The sequence below is a fragment of the Danio aesculapii genome, chromosome 12 (assembly GCF_903798145.1).
Source record: "Danio aesculapii chromosome 12, fDanAes4.1, whole genome shotgun sequence".
In the NCBI taxonomy this organism is placed as follows: domain Eukaryota; kingdom Metazoa; phylum Chordata; class Actinopteri; order Cypriniformes; family Danionidae; genus Danio; species Danio aesculapii.
This window is the reverse complement of record NC_079446.1, coordinates 21,481,466-21,505,532: the sequence shown is the minus strand read 5'-3', so window position 1 is coordinate 21,505,532 and position 24,067 is coordinate 21,481,466. Positions and strand designations below refer to the sequence as shown.

At 41.1% G+C, this 24,067-nt stretch overlaps 1 protein-coding gene across 4 annotated transcripts in view; it reads left to right on the top strand.

The window, feature by feature from the left end:
* Nucleotides 1-24,067, top strand: part of ablim2 (actin binding LIM protein family, member 2) — a 116,644-nt gene that overhangs the window by 59,193 nt on the left and 33,384 nt on the right. The window contains exons 7-14 of one of the 4 annotated variants that reach the window (XM_056469275.1): nucleotides 6,720-6,807; nucleotides 9,193-9,251; nucleotides 10,161-10,211; nucleotides 10,984-11,061; nucleotides 11,182-11,325; nucleotides 20,167-20,199; nucleotides 20,887-21,004; nucleotides 22,905-23,123. In XM_056469275.1, coding sequence (XP_056325250.1) covers nucleotides 6,720-6,807; nucleotides 9,193-9,251; nucleotides 10,161-10,211; nucleotides 10,984-11,061; nucleotides 11,182-11,325; nucleotides 20,167-20,199; nucleotides 20,887-21,004; nucleotides 22,905-23,123 — 790 coding nt within the window. The remainder of the gene's footprint in view (nucleotides 1-6,719; nucleotides 6,808-9,192; nucleotides 9,252-10,160; nucleotides 10,212-10,983; nucleotides 11,062-11,181; nucleotides 11,326-20,166; nucleotides 20,200-20,886; nucleotides 21,005-22,904; nucleotides 23,124-24,067) is intronic. The other 3 variants (XM_056469276.1, XM_056469277.1, XM_056469278.1) reach the window with 3 other exon arrangements.

Genomic DNA, 24,067 nt, shown 5'->3' with positions numbered 1-24,067 from the left:
AGCCCCCCGAGATGGCACGGGGTAGTGTTTTTTCTATTTATGTAGATATGAATTTTTGTAACATTTTAATCCTATAATTTTTTTCATATGTAAAGATATTTGTGCATTGCTGTACATCATGTGTGTATTAAACACTGTGTAAGCGTTTGGACCTGCGTGCATAACTAACGGGCTCTATTTTAGTTCCTCAAAATAGCAATGAACCAACAATGCGCCTTAACACACCTCCTTTCTAGACCAGCACACCCATGAGTCTACAAAGTGGCGCAAATAGATTTGCTATTTAAACATTATGGCGCAAAACATCAAAATTAGGGCTGCGCTGGTCTGAAAATAGCAACAAATCGCGCCATACACATCTTGCGTCTTATTGCGCTGGGTGTATGTTAGGGCCCTCTGTATTTTCCACCAAGGCAACACAGGGTGCTGAAATATAAGTGGGTAAAGTGGCAGTGCGCGGTGTTACACAGACCATAACAAAAACAGATAATCCCTGTTGGAACACACGTATTTAAAGGAAAATAAATAAAAACATTGTTTTCAGGATAAACAAGTATGTTTAGCATGTTTTTTTTTTAAATATCTGCAAACATGTTATGGTGTTTTATTTTCTAAGTCAATTTGTTAGTCAAGAACTTACATACTGCACCTTTAAAGTCCGGGAAAATGTTGAAGCATTCCTATTGAAATGGAAAAGTTGGGGCAGTGTTATGTTGTTGGGTCTGGTAAGTAGTAGGTACATAGTAAGTACATTTAGTGTTGGTTCACTTTGTGTTCACAATTCATTTGTAGAGTTTAAACCTTAAGATGCACAACAAACAAAAAAGAGTCAAAATGCAGAAGGCTGAAACAAGGAATGCTTCCAATGGCTGTATTGAATCTTAATGGAAACATCAAAGCTCATTCTTTTTCTCATTCAACTATTTTTCTAGAGCTGTAGTTAAAGGCTGTAGTTCCTGGTTGTGTTCTATTCCCAGTTATCCCCCCTATGCCCTATTCCTTTCGAACGTTCCAACGTTTAAACTTGTATTGATTTTTTAAAAATTAAAGCACTAAAGTCATCTCTCTTATGTGTAATTTGCTTTTCAATGTATTTTTTGCAGTTCCGTTTTAGCGATCTTCATATTGACAATTGCACTCCCTTCATAGTGTACTAAAATCATAGTATTATCCAAATAGTTTACATAATATTTCAAAACTCCTGTTGTTTAATGTTTTTAAAAAACAACTCAAATCTTTTTCAGATCCTTTGTAAAAAGAAAATTGAAAGTGGTTAAGACTGGCTTTAATTTATTAGTAATATGTAGGCCCACACGGAATCTGCACGCGCAGAATTCCACAGATTTTCCACAGATCTTTTTCTGCATCATTAATTCTGTGTATTTACTTGAGTAAATGTGTGTAAATCTATATTTATTCAGTTCTTTTATTAATCACAGTAATATTATTGACTAATATGAAAATATTCATCTGATTTAGTTTGTACAGTAATATTTTCTGTTTTTCAGTAGATATATTATATGAGAGACTTGCTTTGTTTACCAAATAAAGTGAATCTAATTGGATTTGCATTTTAAACATTAAATAAAATTAAAAAGATATTATTTTTATTTCACATATTAAGGTTTTAGTTATGATACTCCCAAAATAATTCTGCAGAAATCCGCAGATTTTTACCAAAATTCTCAGCAAAAATAGCATTAAACGTCCGCAGATTCCGACTGGCCCTAGTAATATGTTGGAGGCTAGTCAGGGCTAGTCAGAGCTCCGTTTTTAGATCGTGATTGTTAGTTGATCCACAACATTTTGAAAATTTTGTTTTCAGTGAACAAACCATCATAAAAAAACGAATAATAGTATTGATGAGACAATCATGATCAGCCCATTTATTTTTCTTTGCCTCTCCATGTGTGCGCTGCTACAGTAAATCAATTCAGTATGTTCACTATGTTACATAACTGCCCCCTGCTGGCCATGTCTTTCTTGTGTTAAACCATTCTGTGTGGTAGCACATCACACTGCAGCATTGCGTGTGGTCACGTTCATTCACTCATTCGCGCATTCTCAGTGGCCACATTTGTATATGTGCATGTTTTCACAAAATCATGCTTCAGGCCCCAAAACACATTCCCCCCCTAACCCCACCCGCGTTGTTTTCCCACAATTCCATTCTGGACACTTCTAATTTTCACATAAATCTCAAACAACAAAGTCCTTCATACAGTTTCAGTTTACTGCTTTGCTTAAAGTAAATTAAGGTATGAATACTATTTCATGTTGATTTTAGCATCGTCACCCCTAAAATGTGTGTTTCTCAAATTTTCGCTTTGAGTGTGCATGAAAGGCTTTTATTCTCATTTGTGAGCTTTCGACTGGTACTCTATAATCCCAGTGGTCATGTTGGAGGAGGCAGAAGCTGAGTGGGTGCTTACAAAGAGAATCTCAATTCAGATCCCTTTCTGAAGTCTAATTACAGTCCAGAACCATATATCTCCTCATATTGCATGTCCCGCTCAATACTTCCATTTTGCTCCCATGCTTTTGTTCAAACATGCAACATCTTCTTCTTTATAAACAGCTATTGTGTTACAGCCTGACAAGGACTCCGTTGATGTATTTGTTCTTTCTACCTGCTTAGTTTACCATTAGGTAATCTCATTTATGGATAAATATTGCTTTTAATTGAACAGCTTGAATTGACACATATAAATAAGGATCTACAGCTATCCACAGAATCTACTCTGTGTTCCTCAGAGCTCTATAAATAAGTGTATCTGTGTGTGTGTGTGTGTGTTTATATGTGTGTGTCAGGAGTGACATGCTGTTGCTATAGCGACTGTCCCATTGGCTCATCCACTTGCTCATGGTAACCCTAAATTAGAACGAGTCACTGAGTGACATCATAGCTTAGGATGGTAATTTTAACCAAACAGTTTCCGTGCCAAGAGCTTTCAGCAGATGTGAAATAAGAAAAGTCATGCAAAACTGCATCTTGGCATATTCTTTTGCCCTCAGCAACACTTTTTTACATGAACTCAGGGCTAGCTGATACAGGTATCCTTATGTTAGCAAGAATAATTAGCCCACCTTTCAGGAGTATTGCCAAATCACAAGCCTAGACAATGTCTGGGTACTGGCGTAACCAAAGGTGAAGAGTTTTATTTGGTGTGCATGTGTATGTGTGTTTGAGAGATTTTTAAATGGTTTGATGTTGTTTTGTAGTATTGTTCATGTGGAAAATGCCAAACGTTTACCTAGAACCACTTATTGAATGTTATGTATGAACCTAAAATGTCATGACATTTGAAGTGGGACTGTAACTGTGTTCAAAGAGGATAGCCATTGAAATAGAGGAGCGGTGCACTAGATTTTCCAGTGCAGGTAATTACGACACACTTGAAATGACATAAATCAGCAGCTGGACTGAAGTGACAGCATGCTGAAACGTATGATTATAGAAGGGTCCTTTAGGATTAAATGAAGGTTAATAACATATACTTGACATTATTCTTAGGCAAACATAAAAGGTGAATGAGATTTTACAAATATGCTCACTCCCAGTGTGGATAGACCACTCTAGAAATGTTTACCCTTTACTAACATGCTGGGCTATGTTTCCCAGAAGCATCGTAAGCCTTAATAGATTTTAAAAAATGATGCAACTGATCTCAAATTTTATATTCTGTTTCCCAAAAACATGGTAACTAAAGTAGTATATGAAAATTGTCATAGATATATGAGTACTTTGGAGGGATTTTTGTAAGAATATAAAGTTATGAGGTCACATGCAGGGCAACTGGCAGATTTTTTAAATTAAACTTAAAGTTTGATTGTATTTTATTGTACTTTTTTTTTTCTCTTCATTCATTCATTCATTCCTTCATTTTCCTTCAGCATAGTCTTTGATTTATCAGGGGTCGCCACAGCCGAATGAACCACCAACTACTATGGCACAGGTTTTATGCAGCAGATGATCTTTCAGCTGCAACCCAGCACCATGCTGGGAAACGTTTTACTCTTTTATTCATTCATTTTCTTTTTCCGGCTTCGTCCCTTTATTAGTCTGGGGTCGCTACAGTGGAATGAACCGCTTACTTATCCAGCATATGTTTTACGCAGCGAATGCCCTTCCAGCTGCAACCCATCACTGGGAAACATCCATACACACTCATTCACACACACACACACACACTACAGTCAATTTAGCATACCCAATACACCTATAGCGCATGTCTTTGGATGAAACCGGAGCACCTGGAGGAAACCCACGCGAACACGGGGAGAACATGCAAACTCCATACAGAAATGCCAACTGACCCAGCCGAGGCTCGAACCAGCGACCTTCTTGCTGTGATGCGATCATGCTACCCACTGCGCCCCCGGGTCGCTCAGTTTTTTATTCTTTTTGGATGAAATTATAAATTAAATAATTAAAAGTAATTTGCCTCTCAGATGATTTATATTTATACATAATTGTTTTAATTGTTTATACATAGTTGTAATAAGATGACAACTATTGGGTTAGAAGTATTAGATACAATTTCATATAAGATTAAATTTCAGCATCTTGAAAATGGGCAGCAACACCTAAATAGAAGCGACTTTTGAGTACCGTGTACAGTAGAATGAGTTCTCTCACAGTCATGTTACCAACATTCCCAAAAACGCACGCTGAAATGTAAACTTGCATGTAGAGCACTCTTGCATCTTTTTTCGGGAAATCCAGCCCTGGAGAAGAATGACGCCATATTTTTAAAGACATAAAGATAAAGTGTTTTCACGCTTGGCAGGTTGAATATGTGAACGCTGCAATGTTAACCTTGGTGTGCAAAGATGAAAAGAAGTGAAAAGATGGAACTGTAGAGAGGTTCAACTGAAATATGAATGCAGCACAGACTAAAGACAACTGAATAAACCAAAAATAAAACATAATGTAGCAAGACGTAACCATCAAAAAGACAGAACGCTCAATCATAAATTTTTTTATATAGGAGCTTAATTGCCAGTTACAGTTTAGCTTCTCTTTGCAGCAGATTTTCATTTCTGAGCAAAGGATGAAGTCTTCCTCTACACATTTTATTTCAAGAGTTCACACTTAGCTCACGATTTATACATAGCTTGTTTGGCGTGCTGTCCCAGGAGAGAGCCCTGAGCTCAAGGTATCCTCAAGCCCAGGGCTCCCTCCTTTCACAGGGCGAGGGGAGACTGAGCTCAGGTCGATCTGAAACTCCCCCGCTGCTGAGGCCAAGGTGAACTTCCTGAGAGTAAGACATTAGAAAAAGATTTAGGCTTATTTTATCTATAATATAGAGCACATTTGGATGGTAGGAGGAAACCAGGGAACCCGGGGAAAACCCACGCGGACACGGGGAGAACATGTAAACTCCGCACAGGAACACCAGATGGCCTTGTGAAGACCCAACGCCATTGGTATTCTTGTGTGAGACAACAGTGCTAGTCACTGGGCCACCGTGCCACCCATTCTGGATAAAGGTGGAAGAAGGCGAGGAGGGGTGTTTCTTCCAGAAAAAGATAGTTGTAGAGAGGAAATGAGGATATATATAGTGACTTGGGATCCTTTGATTGGAGGATCATGATTAGCCAATGTGGACCAGCTGGGTCAATCATGAGCACATGCTCCTCTCGAAATTAGTTTAAAATTTAAACTTCACTTATTTTTTGGTCTTTAAGAGCTGAAGGATAGAATGTACACATGTATTCATGAGTGAATTCAGCCCATGACACAGCATTTTTGATATGTTTAGTAAGACTGTTCTGTTTGACATCTAAATGCTAAGTGAACCAGGCCTAAATGTATTATTTACATTTTTGGTCAGAACAAACTATACAGTAATACTAATGTGAACTCTCCCTAAGTAACACTCAAATGATTGACATATTGATTAATGATAAGCCAGAGATAATATTAGGACTACAAAATTTAAATCAAAAGTTATATCAACAACTTTTCACTTAGCCGGTAGCATAAAGGGATGAGGTTACACTGTACATTTCCCTCCAAATAGTGCAAGGCAATACATTAAATGTGTATATTACTAGTTTAAAATGTCACTTTTAGAGGTAAAAACTACCCTGAATGTACAGTAATATTTTACATGAGATAATGAGAATATTATTTTAATGTAGATTTTGACATTTTTAAATGATCATAAACTAGTATAAATTAAATTTTTGCCATTATGTTTATATTTTAAGCATACAAAAATGTAAGTCTGAATAAAAGGTAGTCATATTCTCTGGCGCTATAGAATGATAATGAGATTTCTTTCAGAGCAGTACAATACGCCTGCTGAGCTTTAGCCACTCAAGCAATACAGGAGCAATACAGAAGGGCGTTTGCAGATATTGGTTTAGTTAAAGTTTAAAAATAAAATGAATGTGACTATAAGAAGTGAATTGTGGCATGTTTGCATCAACAGCTCATCTGTCTGTGTTCCCTCTACTGCTCAAACACTGCTAGTGCAGATGCTTTTTTCCCCATCATGCATAATGCAGCTGCATCACAGCAGCATTTCAACCACCACATTACATAACACCAGTTATTTGGAAAAATGAATTGCTTTGTTAGGAGGATGAAGATGAGATTATGAAATAGCTTTGAGTTATGTTTTGTGTACAAATGAATTAATAATTTATTTCTTTATTCCTTCATCTGAGTTGAATGTCTGATGCGAGTCCTCTTTGTTCATCATTTGCAGGCTGGAGAAAAACACTACCATCCCACATGTGCCAGATGTGCTCGATGTGACCAGATGTTTGGGGAAGGGGAGGAGATGTACCTACAAGGTAGCTAAATGAAATGCAGTCAAATCCACACATCGAAAGGTTTTGGATATGTGTCTGATATTTTTTTGTAATTTATGCTAATGCTGTAATACAATGTAGATGCACAATTCTTAATGTGACAATAAAACACTCTTTATATATATTATATTTATAAACTCAGTGGAATAAATTATGAAAGTTGTCAGAATAGAAAGTTATGTCTGGATACAAGTCAGCACTTATTAGTGAATGTTCACAGTTAATTTATTTAATAGATGGAGCCTTACAGTCTCATGAGTGACTTCGTCTATGTGTCACCCAAATCTGCTTGTAATGTTGTTTAAAAATATGAGAAACATTGTTTTGTTGTGAAGATGCATTTCAATTTGATTATTTGTGTCAGAATGCTGCAGAAAACAGTTTTCTCTGCACAGTTATCTAAATTTAGACCATAAAACCAGACGGGCAGGCAGTTCAGACACAGTTGAGGACTACTGATGAGGACAAATGAATCATATGTATCAGAGGTTTTCATTTAATGTTCACTGAAAAAAGTTAAACTAATGTGTCTGATATTCAAATACATTTTTATATTGGGTTAAGTGAAATTTATGGTTTCTGATTATAACCGATTTTATTCAATACATTAACATAAGAAACGAAGCCCCTAAGTGAACTTAAAAACATTATTTTTTCTCAAAGTAATATTTTTACTTTAAACCAGCAGTTTTCATGTCATGTGACCACATGTAAAAAGGTATTCTTTATGTGCTTTAAGTTTTGATGTATTTCTAATGCATGGAATTTATAGGCATACTGAAAGCACCTGCGGCTAGTTTACCTCATGATTAAAAATTAAAATAACTAGCAATAGTGCTATAGCTTACATGTTACATGTATTTATTACATGCATTAAATGTATTTATTACATGTATTTATTACAGTTTAGTCTAAAGTACAATTTTAATCGGATTTTGATTTTAAGTCGAACCAAATTAATTCAATTAATTAACAATGGACTATAAAAGCCGTTGAGTCCATGTATTTTTTCCTAAATATTTTGATTAATATTAAAATACATTTTTCATTTTCAACCAAGTCAAAAACTGTAATTTGAGTTGAACTTATAAATTTAGCTGTAACAAATGACAGTAATTAAAAAAATGGGTTCAAAATGAATTTTTTCAGTGTACTGACAAAAACAGTACAGAAGAGTGTTGTTTTGCATTTTAATAACAAAAGCAACAGACAGTCAGGTTGAGCTAAAAGCTCATATACTAGTAAGAGCTGTAAATTCTGTAGTTGAAGCATCTTGAATTATAATGCAGAAAATACACAGCTGGCATTTTTATTTTTGTTTTCTGTTGTGTCCTATCACCAACCTTGGAGTACTTCAGTGTTTTGTTGGACTCTGCGCAGTGATTTAGCAAACAAACCCACTGCACTGCAGTTCGTTCACAGAGATTTATGGTCAGATGTTGACACGGCTCTGCATTTAAGAAGCAGAATCAGTTAGAAGCCTTTTTTTCAATCGAGCTGAAATAAAATGAAAGACTGCTGACTCACTTGAGAGGTGAATTATGGAGTTACTTAGTTTATAAATGCCAGTTTATACTGCGGTATATATGAACATGCAAACTCCTCAGATTGAAAAGTCATGTTTATTTGAATAAACACTGAGAAAATGTTACCGTGGGCTCGAGTAATCTTTAAGTCATGCCTAAAATCTATATCATCTTTGAATAATTTGGTGTTAGTAAGATATTTAAATGTTTATTCAATTTAAAGCAGCTTGTTTGGTTAAATAATTTTGTTTGTTTGTTGATTGTTTAAAAAAAATCAAAAGAATGTTTAAAACAAAGACATATTTTTTTTATATGTAATTATTAGAAGGCTCTCTGGAGTACTTGATTCTGATTGGTTAATCATGACATTTCAAGATATGTTATTCCCAGATAACAACTACTGAAACTAATAACAGGCTCATTCAGATACTATGAATAATCTTGATTACCTTTGAATTAATTTCCATATTTACTTATATGCCTTATATGCTTATCTCTCATGCTGCTGTTCTTGACTGTTTGGCACCATCTTGCAACTCAATAAGTAGGTTAGTGTTGGCTGCATTCAGCCATTTTTGTTTCTGTTGTTAATAAATGAATACAGCTCAGATTAAAGATTTGCATCTGATTGTTTAGTTTTGTTACAAGTAGCCATGTACTAGGCAGGGTAATGTACATCTAGGTAGTGGTTTTTGCAGAATAAAGCCCTGCAGACTTATACAACAAAGGCTGAGAAGCCTTTAATCTGCGCGAACAACCGCCTAGAGCTGCATTATCCCTTATTTACACACTAGTTCGATCATTAAGGTGTCAACTTATTTTTTGTCTTTCTCTTTCACAGGTTCTTCCATCTGGCATCCTCCTTGCAGACAGGCAGCGCGTATGGAGGAGAAGAGCAAGGTAAAACTAACTGTAAAACTGTGGAGTGATGGATTTTAGTGAATTACAGTCAGGGTACAAATTAAAAAGGGGGTTTGACACTCCGTATTAACGCTTGATGCTCCTGAAGGATGTCAAAGAAGATGTATGGGTGATCTGCCCTTTACATGGTAGACAAATGTTTGCACTGAAATGTATTTTAAAAAATGATAATTGTGAAATTAATGAATTAATAAAAACATACATTTGACCGTGCCCCTATAATGGTTCATACCATTGTCAGTTCATAATCAACTCCAGTGGTCTGAATCTGGCAGATTGAGCACATATTTGTGTAATACTTAAGCATGCCTTGTTGAACCAAATATATTTCATTTTTAGATATATATTTGATTTACTTTATAAATATTTTTTTCTTTAAAAATGCATAGTAAACAGTAAAATATAAAATATTTTATCCTTCACTATCTGCTGTCTGTAGTGGCGTGCAACTGCTCCGTGCAAATTGTGTTTAGTGCTAGTTTTACATGGTTGAACTGTTAATATATTTGTTATTCCTGAAGTGAATCGGAAACTAAAACAATGAAGATAGTCTATAAATGCTGTCAGCTGATCTAGTTCATTCTAAGGTATTTTATATGTTCCTGTTTTTTTCAGCTAAAACTGAAAAATGTTTAGCATTTCTTTGTAATGGTTTGTGAGCTGTATGATTATATTTTTAGTCAAAGCATCTAGAATCATTGACAGACCCAAAAATGAGCTAGAAGCACATGTGTCTGAAGTTACAAACTGGAAAATGAGCTCTGGTTTTGGGTTGCTCACTAGATCAAAAAAATTGTATGAATAGTCATTTAACAGGAAATCCAGCTACATTAGTTACATACCTTAAGCTACGGTGATATGCAGTATGTAACAAGCCTTTCCCTGCAGAAACAGGTGCGGATTCAGCTCAGTGATCTCCATTCTCATGTACCTGAGCAGGTTTGTGTCATGCGGCCCTTTCCCTCTGCATGGGCTTTACCTCCCGACCCGCTTCCAGCTTTAATAGACGCTCACTGAGGTCCAGATTGGACCACCCCATAGGCTAATGCCACACCTTGCCAGTAGAAATCTGGAAAGAAAGATTGTATGGTCAATTATATAAACTGAGTTTGTAGGTTTAGAAAAGAAACGATTAAACCCTAAACGTATTACTAATTATTGAGCAAAACATTAATTGAAAGACTCTCTATAGAGTTTTGTTTGTTTGGACTGCTTGATGTCTGATGGTAATGACCTTAATTATCAAAAGAAAAAATTTAAATATTGATTTCAGAAGTATTTTATTTTTTTAGAGAACACACATAACTAAAATGTATCAAAGAAATAAAATATGTTAATAAATCTGACCATAATGTTAAGGTTGTAGTTGAAATAATAACAAAAATAAGTGCCAAAACAGATTTTTTTCCAGAATATTTTATATTTATATTATACTGCAGTGTTTATATATATATATTTTGGCTGGAAAACAAGACAAAAACATGTATTGCAATAAAATGCAAAAAAAGAGAGCATCTATCCATTTGGCAACATTACCCTTCTATTTTTCAATCCTTCTCTGTTAAGTGTTACTTCACCCAGTGACACAGTAAAAACCTCAATAAAATGCGCTAGAATTTCTAGTCATTTTGGTTGCTGATCTCCTATGGTTTAGTGTCTTTTTATGTTTTCATTTTTTTATATTTCTTACCATGTTTTTTTTTTATTGCAGGTGACGCGAACCTCCTCTGAGAGCATCACTTCTGCTCCAGCCTCCAGCGCCTCAGGCTCCCCCAGCAGAGTTATCTATGTAAGCGCGCATGTGGAAATAATCCCATAATGCATCACTGTTCATTTGCTCAAAATCACCACCAGTGGGCACCAACATGCAAGACTACAAATAACTGTTATAGCATTGCTCTGCTTTTAGGCAAAACTGGGTGATGAACTTCTGGATTATAAGGATCTGGCTGCTCTTCCTAAAATCAAAGCCATCTACAACATTGACAGACCTGACATGCTTTCATACTCGCCCTATGTGAGCTACCCTGTGGAGGACAGGACTTTTGGAGAGGTACAAACACATGGAAGTAACATATATATCTCCAGTATTTGATGTTGCTCATTTTATACATCTTTTTCTGTTTATAGGGGATTTAAACTGAAAATATTTACTTGAGAAAGGGGTTTAGCATGTACTTATAGATGTTACACCTATGCCATTTTCAGTCCAATCATCTTTACTCATCAACCCGAATCACTCCACTTGGTTTTGGAAAAAAAAGCATAAGCCAATTTTCCACTATTGACCCAAATGGTTCTCTTTGCAAACTGTTTTATTGGTTAACACAGATACAGTTTCCTTTTTCAAGTAATACTAATGCTGGACTGACAGTTTCAGTTTCAAATTTCTAGAACTTCTAAGTTAAGCTGCTTTGACACAATCTACTCTGTAAAAGCGCTATAGAAATGAAGATGAGTTGAATTAAATAATGTAATACACATGCATCAGTCATTGCCTTGGTAAAGCAAGTGTATTGTAAACAGCAATATGGAGAATTTTCAGATATTTTATTTTTTTGATATTTTCTTTCTTAAATAACAGACAAAATATAGCTACAAACAGCAATTAATTTTAAAACTTTAGGCCAATGTATCAATTAGGAAGTCTCTGTGGCTGCTTTAATCATTAATAAAAAATGGATTTTAGACATTTACATTGAATTGCAATAGAAAAACGGTATTAGTTAAATTATTAATACTAAAAAATCCTTTTTAATAGTTATAGCACCCAGGCCCGGTTCTTACCAGACACAGATGGGTGGGCTGACAGAATCCCAGGTGGGCAATTTTTGGGGGTGGGTTTAGGAGATAGATACACTGTAAAATTCAGATAACTGAATGACGGAATAGCAAAAGTATTGTTGTAATAATGTTGTTGTTTGGGCTTGGTTAAGAAGACATTATATTAATCAATATAAATGTGTTTTTTTTTTAATTAAGGGTGGTTTTTAAATCTAGTCAATGTTCAGAATCAATAATGACTGCAATAATAAGCACAAATTCAGACAATATTATAACCTTTACAGAAGCAAAACAGATGCGCTGCAGCTGTGGTGATGATTAACAACGACAAAGCGCATGTTGAGTTTTATTTAAAGTATAGGCTACTATACTTTAGAATAATTGAGTTTTTTACATATAGCCTAGTATTGCATTACTCTGCATACATTTTTTTTATAGTTTATAAAGCTATAAAAAGAAAGTCTCAGTTTGGTGTGGAGTTATCATATGTAGGCTATTTTATAATTAGATCTTTTATAAGCACTATTAAAAGCCTAACTGTAATTCTCCAAATTAAAACAGGTTGGATATTGGTTGAATGTACTAAATTATCAAAACTGTATCTGTTATAATTGTAATAAGATAGTGTGGTGCTGGAGCTTGTTCGGAGCAAGAAAAAACCTTGACGTTCTGATTTGTGGCCATTTACAAAGTAGAGCACATTTCAGAAAGTTTTGCTTTTGCTGCTTTTTTCCACTTATGCAAATAAACGGAGGTGTTTATGATGTGGATCCAGGACAGAGGCATCACCATCTGTGCTGGTTACTTGAAGCAAATATTTTTGCTCTCTGTAACAGCTTCTCTGTAATCCTGCACATACTGAAGCCAAGCAAGCCTCACGAGTGATGAGCGCACCGTTACTTACAGCCAATCAAACTGTTTGGTGCTGCGCTTTTATTTCAGATCCCCTTTTTCCCCTTTTCAACCCAAAGTCCACCTTAGATTGCTTTTATCGAATCACAAATTGTACTAAAGAAAAATCAAATAAAAGTATGTACTGCTATTTTTATGATTGGGTGGGCAAGACAGACATTTTGGTGAGCTCAGCCCATCCCTGCCCATGCCTAGAGCCAGTCATCATAGCACCATCTATGGCAAGATAGCAACTGTAGCAAGCTATTTGCTATATGTATGTCAAATTTCATAAAGATCAGAGTATTCAATTATGACTAAGCAAAAAAATATATATATAAAAATCATAGACTAAGCAAAAAACGTAGGATTTGTTTGCAAAAGTAGTTACAGCACCATCTAGCAAAATGTCTTAGCCTCTATGACTTTTAGATCAGAAGAGTTATAGAGCAGAAAGAGGACCTTTGGACTTACTTGTAGAATAGTGTTCAGTGCTACACTTTAATTTAAATATTTAAATATTCTGATTAGCCAGTTATGGGGCGACGCAGTGGCGCAGTAGGTAGTGCTGTCGCCTCACAGACATAATATAACCCAGTAAAAAGGTTTTGATACGACAGTACGTTGGGAAAGCGTTCAGTCCCGATAGGGAGGACGCTGCAGAGCTCACCTGCTACCCAGAGGGGAGACCTGGTGACAATCTATGGACCAGCCCAGAGATGGGGGGGTCCTAGCATAAGGATGGTTAGCGGGGAGGGAAGACACGAGCCTGCCCTAGAAGGGGGGACTATACCGTGGCTGAGTGAACGTATGGGATCGCCAGCGGGGATCACACATAGCAGGCACCTATACCCAGAACGCGGGCTGACCAGCGGGCATGCCGACAACGTAACGGGCCAACACCTGACTCCTCCGCTGAGTCAGGTGCTGGGGGCCTCGGAGGAACTCTGCAGGGTTCGCCAAAGAAATGGGGAACTAAACTGACAAAGCTGAAAAAGCGCACGTATCTCCGGGTTAGGGAGAGTGGCGCAGCAAGCGTGTTTCGACACCTCAACCGAATCGTTTCCTCAATCACCAAGGGTTGCCTAATACCCTTGAGGAAACCGGCTCCACTCGCAGATTGTAACCTTGCAAATGTATTGGGTGTCACCCAACCCGTAGCTCTACAAATGTCTGTCAGAGAGGCGCCGCGTGCTAACGCCCAGGAGGATGCGATGCTCCATAGTGGAGTGCGCTCTCACCCCCGGGGGACACGGCTCACCCTGGCCCAAAGGCGAGGGAGATGGCATCCACTATCCAGTGGGCCAACCTCTGTTTAGATACGGCACTTCCCATCTGCCGACCACTGTAATGGACAAAGAGCTGGTCAGAGGATCTAAGGCTCTGAGTGTGGTCCCCATATATTCGCAAAGCGCGAACAGGACACAACAATGAAAGGGCTGGGTCTGCCTCCTCCGTGGGCAGCGCTTGCAGGCTCACTACCTGATTGTTAAAACGATGTGGTAGGAACCTTGGGCACATAGCCGGGCCGGGGTCTCAGGACAACGTGAGAGTAGGCCGGCCCGAATTCTAGGCACGAGTCACTGACCGAAAATGCCTCCAGGTACCTAACCCTCTTAACCGATGCCAACACGGCCAGCAGAGCTGTCTTCAAGGACAGAAATCTCAAGGATACTGAGTCGAGTGGTTCGAAGGGATCTCCACGTAGGCTCGTAGCACTACCGCGAGATCTCAAGAGGGTATGAGAGGGGGGCGGGGGAAAACATCCGCCTCGCACCTCTGAGGAACTGGATGATGAGGTTATGCCTCCCCACGGTGCCGCCATCCACGCATCATGATGAGCGGAGATGGTGGCCACGTAAACCCTCAGTGTGGAGCGCGACAGCCTTCGCTCCACCTGTCCTGAAGGAAAGAAAGCACAACACTGATCTGGCAAGATCGGGGGTCTTCTCGGCGAGAAGCGCACCACTCAGTGAATAGACTCCACTCCAGGGCGTAGGCATGCCTCGTAGAGGGTGCACTAGCCTGAGTGATGGTATTAACCACCGCCACCGGTAGGTTACCTAAGTCTTCCTCGTCGCGTCTTATGGACCCCACGTGGAGGTTCCACAGAACTAAGCGAGGGTGCCAGATGGTGCCCTGTCCCTGAGAGAGTAGGTCCTCTCTCAAAGGGACTCGCCAGGGGGGGCGTCGCGAGGAGGGAGAGTTCTGATATCCAGGTCCGGTTGGGCCAGGGGCGCAACTAGCAAGACCTGCCCCTCGTCCTCCCTGACCTTGCACAGAAACTGCGCGAGTAGGCTCACTGGGGGGAGTGCATACTTACGCATGACTCGGGGTGGAGTCGCCATTCTCCCGGGGAAGGAGCTGCCGTGAGAGCCTGTTGGCCGCACGGTTGAGCCCATCCGGGGTGTGAATAGCAAGCAGCGACTTCAGCCGCGTATGACTCCAGAGGAGCAGACGGCGAGCGAGCTGAGACATGCAGCGGGAGCGTATACCCCCATCCGGATGGAACACGCTACCACGGCCGTGCTGTCCGTCCTGACCAGCACGTGTTGCTCCCTCAGCACCGGTAAAAAGCGGCGCAGAGCGAGAAACACTGCCAACAGCTCTAGGCAGTTGATATGCCAATGCAGCTGGGTTCCCCTCCACAGGTCCGCAGCAGCATGCCCGCTACACACGGCCCCCCACCCCATACTGGAGGCATCTGCCGAAACGACAGCCTGCCTGGACGCCTGACCTAGGGGCACACTGGCCCGTAGGAAGAAGGGGTCCTTTCCAGGGGGTGCGGTGACACAGCGCAGTGACAGTCACTCGGTGTGTGCCCGCGTGCCATGCGCGTCTGGGGACCCGATCGTGAAGCCAATGCTGTAGTGGTCTCATATGGAGCAATCCGAGCGGCGTGGCCGCGGCTACGGATGCCATATGCCCCAGGAGCCTCTGAAATAATTTCAGGGGGACCACTTTTTTTTCCTGTCAAACTCTCTCAGACAGTTCAGCATTACCTCTGCGCGCTCTCGTGAGAGGCGCGCATAGTGATCGAGTCCAGCTCCAACCAGAGAAAGGAGATGCTCTGCACGGAGGCGAGCTTGCTCTTTTCTCGGTTGACCTGAAACCCCAACGGGCGGAGGTGCCGGAGCACCTTGTCTCTGTGCATAATCAATTGCTCCCGAGAGTGGGCTAAAAATCAACCAGTCATCGAAATAATTGAGCGTGCGGATGCCGGCGAGCCGAAGGGGCGCGAGGGCACCCTCCGCGAGCTTGGTGAAAACTCGCGGAGACAGAGAGAGCCCGAAGGGGAGGACCTTGTATTGCCACGCTCGACCTTCAAACGCAAACCGCAGAAACTGCCGGTGGCGTGGAAGTGTGGAGATATGAAAATACGCGTCCTTCAGATCTATTGCTGCAAACCAATCCTAAGGACGAACGCATCGCGTGATGCGCATCTGCGTAAGCATTTCGGAGCGCAGCCAGTGAAGGCAGCGGTTCAAAATGTGCAGATATAGGATTGGCCATAGCCCACCGCTTTTTTTTTTTTTTTTGGGGGGGCACGATGAAGTGCGGGCTGTAAAACCCGCGCTCCATCTCGGCTGGAGGGCCGGCTCGATTGCATCCTTCGCCAGGAGGACAGCAATCTCCTCTCGCAAGACAGGGGCGGACGCAGGACTGACCCTGGTCGCCCGTGAACCTGGGAGGCCGTTTAGCGAACTGAATCGCATAGCCGAGTCTGGTCGTATGGATGAGCCATTGCGATGGGCTGGCCCGCGCTAACCAGGCAGGCCGAGCCCCCGCAAATGGTCCCACCCGCACGATCGCTGACGTGCCAGCGGCGGGGCAGCGTGGAGTGAGTGGGCTCATCCGGGGAGCGCTGGGGTCCCACAGGAGAGCAGGAGAGGAGATGTTCTCGTCTCGCACTCAAACTCCAGGAGAGGGGCTGGGAGTGGAGAGAAAGGAGACCGTTCTCTCGTGCTCCATGAGCCATTGGCGAAATGCACCGATCCTGCGAGCTGGAAGGCATAGCGTCCCAGACTGGCAGTGTTCGGGCTGTCACATCCGGAGGAGGGGAAAAGTGCTCTTTCACTGAGGATTTTGATGGCGTTTTTTTTTTTTTTTTTTTTTTTTTTTTTTACGCCTTTAAATAACGTGCCCCGCCCTCCAGCGGGGAAAGAGCAAATTCCCTCCTCCCCAGATGGCCCGCCTCAGGGACGCTTCGCGGTCCGTTTTACCGAACTTAGCGGCGCCCTGGGCGGGGGACGCTGGTTGCCTGCGCGATGCTCGGCGCAGCCGCGTGGCCGGAGGCGCAGGCGGGGCGGCGAAGCAAAGCTGCGGGCGGGCGTCCTCGGCGAAAAAGCAGCGGATGTGGATGGCTCGGCGGGGGGGAGCGGTCATACAATCCCGCCGATAGAGACCTCGCCCATCGCCTCCGACTGCTCTTTCACCGGCGTGAATTCCTGGGCGAATTCACTGCCAGTGTCGCCGAACAGGCCAGCCTGGGAAATGGGTGAGTTAAGAAAGCGAACTTTGTCAACGTCACGCACATCACCAGGTTTAGCCTGAGGTGGCATTCCTGGATCACGGATGTGATCATCGTCCTTCCCAGGGCACACACAGCCGACTTTTTTTCTTTTTTTTTTTGTAAGAGCATAGTCGGTTGCGGTGCGGAGCGCATGCTCAGTCCTGGGTCAGAACCATCCTCGCGCAGCCGGGCCAGCGCCTGCGCTTGGTAGCGCTGGTAGGTGGCCATAGCGTGCATGGTGACGGGGAAGGCGCACGCAGCACACTGCGTGAGCCTACTGTGCCCAACCAGGAAGAAGGGGATGGGGAGGCTTAGAAGGTCTCGCCTTCATCCTCCACATCACACCCCTCTAATCGGTCCGGCCGCGGAGCTGGGGGATAAACCATCTCCAGAGCCACGGCCGAAGCAGCCTGGGGAAGCACAGCCGCAAAGTCTGCTTCTGGATTCGACGCCGCGCTCAAAGTCCCGGAGGGAGCGAGCGGGTTCGAATCCTCGTCAGACCTTGACAGCCCAACCTCCAAGGATGGTGAGGATGGAAGCGCACGCAGATCGGGCAGAAAAAAGTGCCCTCAGGACAGCGTGAGTTTACTGTGCACTTCCGGGAAGAAGGGGACGGGAGACTTTGAAGGTCTTGCCTCCTTATATCCTCCACATACACCCATCTAGTCGGTCCGGCCGCGGGGCTGGGGGATAAACCATCACCAGGCCCACGGCCGAAGCAGCCCGAGAAAGCACGGCCATCATGTCTGCTTTTTAGATGCTAACGCCGCGCTCTCCACCCCGGAGGGAGGGAGCGAGCGGGCTCGCATCCTCATCAGACAATGACAGCCCATCCTCCGATGCAGCGATGGACATCTGACCCCCGGTGTCATCAGGTGAGAGAGCGACCATCCCAGGACGGAGCGCTTCTCTTCACCTGAAGCTTGGATGGAGCGCGTGGAGGAGCGAGAGGTCCACGGCCCGGGGGCGGCGGATTTACTCTCACTGAACCCTCAGATCTGCCCGAGTGCCAACCGCAGTGCGGGGGACAACTGGGGTGGGTGGCTCTTTTGCAAGAGCGAGCCGCGATCTTAACTGCGCAACAGACATGACATCAGTGATGGCATGCACTGCCCGCGAGCACCGCATTAACATGCTGGACCCCCAGACATGAAACGCTGTGCTCGTGCCCATCATCCGGGGATAGGAAACCACCGCATCCAGAAACGCACGGTCGGAGTGACGTCTTGAAAAAGACGCGCTGCACGACCGTGTTGCTCTTTTAGGAAAGCTTTTTTCCTATATACAAACCGCTCTTGGAGGACCGGACCCAAAGGACGCCAGGCAAGGGAGAAATACCCAGCTCGACCATCTGCCACTGCGTATACGCGCTCTGGACCGGGAGAAGCTGCTTCTCGATCTCTCTCTGTAGACACAGGTTGGAGATACCCTCAAAGACTCTCTCAGAAGCTTCGTGAAAGGCTCTGAAAGCGAAAGGATGTCGAGCATGGCACTGGCTGCGTCTTTATAGCATGACTGATTGTCATTGACGCCAGCTGTGCACGCTGACGCTGCCAACTCATTGGCATTTCATTGGCCCGTTTTTATACTCTTTCAGATGATTGGATTCTGACGAAATCCCCATAGTGGAAGTTTCCACATAGCATTGGAGTTCCCCATCCGAAGGGGAACCATAATTAAAGGTGGTTGCGCACCGAATCTGAAAATTTCGTCAGTAATTTTTGCATGTTAAAAAATATATTTGACCTCACGTTGTGTCAGCTGTATTGACACACTGCCTCCGAACTTTCGCCTGTCATAAAAAAAATTGGAACCAGGCTAGATTTTTTCCCACTTTTTGCATCCAAAAAAGTGCTTTGAGAGCTGTTTTGACAATTCAGAGCCACCTTACAGGTGAAAAGTTAAAAACAGAGTCGTCATTTGAGCGTACAGAATAACTTTATAACAAACCCAGGCATAAAATAAAGACAGAATGTGACATACAGTTGAGAACCCCTATATGCTGGATTCAGTGACTGCCGCACATTTGCCCTGCTGCTGTTTGGTGTGTGTGTGTGTGTGTGTCCAAGCATTTGACGTATTGCCTACATTATGATAGAAAGCATGGTTTGCTTTCTGTCTGTTGCTTCGATACATCAACCCGGCTGTAATAATGCCTATAGGTACTGCCAGTCTCTGCTCAGGATTTGTTTATGCACATGAATGTGTGAAGTATCAGAAGCAATGTATCAAAACCACTGATTTCCTAAAATAAACTTTGCATTTGTGGATAATTCAGCACAGCTTATTGATAATGAGCTGAACTCTCCTTCCTCTCTATGCAGTATTGGATGAGCACTATATGTAGTCTATTCCTCTGACTTTTTCTACTTTGAGGAAGAGAGAAGAACAGTATCACTGCTTGAATTTACTTTTTTCGTAATGGATTAATTAATACGCATTGTACTAAATGTGTAAGGTTTGCAAATTTTTTGCATATGAATACGAAAACATTTAGAAAATTTCAGACTTCAGTGTGCAAAGACCTTTACTCTTCTTAGAACCATTCAGCACAATAGTGGAAAAGCAGCTATTGTTTTACTAATTCATTGAAGCATTGAATAGTTTCAGTCAGGCTACTCAGTCAGTGAGAACAACTCATTTTTCATTAACATACATGTCACTGCATTTCAGTCCATCTTACTCATTTGCTTTCTTTGTTTACAGTCACCCCAGCAACTCACCCCTACTCCAACTGAGGTACAGTAGAGCTGACATGAAGGAACAGGCCGTGTTATTATTTCATTGGGTCTCGTTCACTAATCATGTCGGTCAGATGGTGTACTTGTATGCACAGGAAAAGTCTTTTCTTACATTTATTTATTAAATTGTATGCATTATTTGATTTATTATACTATACTTATTGTTATTTATATACTAGGTGTACTACTGGGTTGTTTTTATGGGAGGGCAGTCTCTTTCTGAGATTCTAGGTGTACTGCAAATTTCAGTCCTTGGATCAGTGTATTGCTTTATGCATTAAGGTTTGTTTAAATGTAGTAGAGTCTAATAATACAAGTTATGACATTAAAAAAATACATGTTACATGATGAATCCTATTTACTAATCAAAAACACATACAAGATTGATGAACGAGACCTTGTTTTCCACATATATACATATTGAATAGTTGTGGTTTAGTGACCTGCGCGGTATTGTGTGTTTTTCTTGATGTTTCTCCATGTTTGAAACTCTGTGGTGTCAGACTCTCAATGATCAGCCTATTACAAGTTAGGACTGATTATTGTAAACTGGTTGCATCTGTGTTTCTTTTCCAGCTTTGTAGTCTCCTCCTGTGTGTCGTCTCCACTTCCATAGTGATCACCCTTTAACTAGACTAAATAAAGATTTTCAGTTTCTTATTGAATATTGTCTGTTTGCTTGTAGGGAGATGGGGAAAAGTCCCCCCGTCAGAGGAGGCCCTCGAGCCCCAGCTCCAACAGCTCTTTAGGAGGCTATGGCCGCTATACGCCTTCCCGCTCACCACAGACCTACAGCAGACCAGGTATCCCTCCACACCTTTATGCAATAATATATGAGTATTTTAAATGATTTGAATGTAATGGAGCTGTTAACATTTTGGTTTTCCTCATACACCATCAGACTCTGTTCCAAAGCCATATCCTAAACAACAATCTCCTTCTGAATCGTCAAGCACTGTCTTCTACAATTCAAAATTTTGCACTATGTATATTTATCAATTATATACTGTGTATTTTTACACTACCTTTCAAAAGTTAAAGGACAGAAAGGTTTTATTGGTCAGTAAATAAAATAAACAGTAAAAAATAGTCATTAAATTATGTAGTATTCGAAATGTAGGGTCTTTCAAATGCAATGTTTGGATTTGTGACGATTCTTTACTCAGAGATTTTGGAACAAGATTTACAGACTGTTCAAAGAATATTTTGACAATTCTTGTGATCTCAGGGAGCAGCATCTATAGCACTATAGACTATAGCTATATTCTATGTACACTATAGCACTATGAGCAGTCCTCTACCATTAAACACAATGAATCCTGAATTGTTAGATTGATAAAACTGTCTTATGTCTTATACTCAGCTACAAAACTAGTAAAGGTAAATTCTTTTATATAGATCAGGAAAGTGACAAATAACCTATACAGTTATATAATATAATATATAATAACCTATAAGTACTGGATGTAGGGCAGATTAGTTTTAAACATGTAGATTAAATCTCCTTCTGAGATTGTAGGTGTACCACAAAGTTCAGTCCTTGGACCAATCTATTTCTTTATGCTTTCCAGTTTGTTTAAATATAGAGCATAATAATAATAGATAATTTAGCATGAATGAATTAACTTGGTACTTGATTTAGTGATCGAAAATACACACAAGATTAATGAATGAGGTATTGTTTTCCTAATATTTTGTGAACAGTTATGGTTTACTGACCTGCGCGGTATTGTGAGTTATACACTCACCGGCCACTTTATTAGATACACCTGCCCAACTGCTTGTTATCGCAAATTTCTAATCAGCCAATCACATGGCAGCAACTCAATGCATTTAGGGATGTAGACATGGTCAAGGCGATCTGCAGCAGTTCAAACCGAGCACCAGAATGGGGAACAAAGGTGATTTAAGTGACTTTTTTGATGGTTGTTGGGCTGGTCTGAGTATTTCAGAAACTGCTGCTGATCTAGTTGGATTTTCACGCACAACCATCTCTAGAGTTTACAGTGAATGGTCCGAAATAGAGAAAATATACAGTGAGCAGCAGTTTTGTGGGTGCAAATGCCTTGTTGATGCCAGAGGTCAGAGGAAAATGGCCAGACTGGTTTGAGCTGATAGAAAGACAACAGTAACTCAAATAACTGTCAAGCTATCATGTCAATATGGACCAAAATCTATAAGGAATGGAAGGATTAAGGCAGCTCTTAAGGCAAAAGGGGGTCCTACCCGGTACTAGTAAGGTGTACCTAATAAAGTGGCCGGTGAGTTTATATTGACAGCAAAAATAAATGAAAATTACAATGTGATTTTTGAAATCCAAATCTCAATATGGTTTTTGAAGCCCTGTTAGACACTGAACTAGAGTAGTGCTGAAGATTCAGCAAAAACAAATAAAATGCAACATTAGTTTTCAAAATAACATCTCACCAATCCTAAACATTTGAATGGTAGAAAGTAGAACACAAGTTCATATTGTATTGCATGTACTGAAATTTGTAAAACATTTCAAATCATTTATGCAGTCACGTAGTCTGAAAGGCAGCAAGGGCCATTTGCTATTATTTGAAACAGAGCTAAAGCATTAAAACTGATTTGATGCAGAAATTTAGAAACAAAGACATTCACAAATCATTTGCTTTTTAGTATAGTTGCTGATGTTCTATTATTCCCATTCTTCCCTGACTGGCTGGGCCTCTTGCTCAGACCAGTATCTGAGCATCAAATACACCACCCAGCCAGAAAATTCCCATTTGTTGTCTGTACCAACTTCGGGGAGGAGTAGCGCCCATGGTAGTGCAAGAGGCTCCTCCCCGCTGCCTCTGTACAACAGCAGTGGTAGAAACACACCCCAGGCAGCTCTGCCCCTCAACCCCACTACTCTGGCTTTACTCCAACAACACAACTACATCCCTTACTTCAGAGGTACCACAGCTCTGCCTGCAGGCCTTTGCCAGTACCAATCCATCACATACTGCACTTGTTTGAACTTAACTGTGTGCTTGGATTTGATTGGTATAAGATTTACTCCTGCCGGGCAATATTAATGAACGAGTGCAAAAGTGAAAAAGCTATATAAGAATTTGAGTTACACTAATGTGCATGAAGTTCCTGCTGTTAGTATTGGATTGCAACACAAATGAAGCATGGATCAAGCCTAATAATTCACAGTTTAATAACTGTTTGCATTCAGTCTGAAGGACTAGTGAATTGCAGACATGAAATTACCACCCTATCCTTCATCCACCTTTCCTGAACAGGAATTGAGACAGGATTCAGACAGGAAGCAAAGTCTGAAAGTAGACCTAGGACAGCCCTGCACCTCAATTTACCTTCTCACGGTAAACCCTAAAAACCAGATTCTCTTTTACTGTGTATCACCGGTCTATTACAGTGATGTGAGATTGTAGGTGTGCCACAAGGTTCAATCCTTGGACCAATCCATTGATATGCTTGCTGGTATTGTGTCTATATAAAGTTTGTATGTCCAATGCATGGAAAATCAGTGGATATAGCCATTATATTTTAGCTGAAATGGTTACGTTTTCCACATGTTACATGTGAACGTTGGTGGTGAGCATCAGTATGCATTTATTTGTTGTACTGTAGTTGATGTTGTGTTTTGTCTGGTAAGTTGACATTTATTTACCATACGTTTAATATTCAAAGTAGCTGTATGTTTGTGTTAGTGTTACCATTTACTTTGTGGTTCTCATTTCTCAGGTTGTAGCATTGTTTAAAGTGTTTTATTTAATCTACATATATATTCAGGCAGGCAGGAGTTCATAAGTCTGAGACCATTTATGAAAATGTCAAAAGTATATTGTGTGTGTAAAGTACATTCTAAATTTTACATGTAGAAATACAGT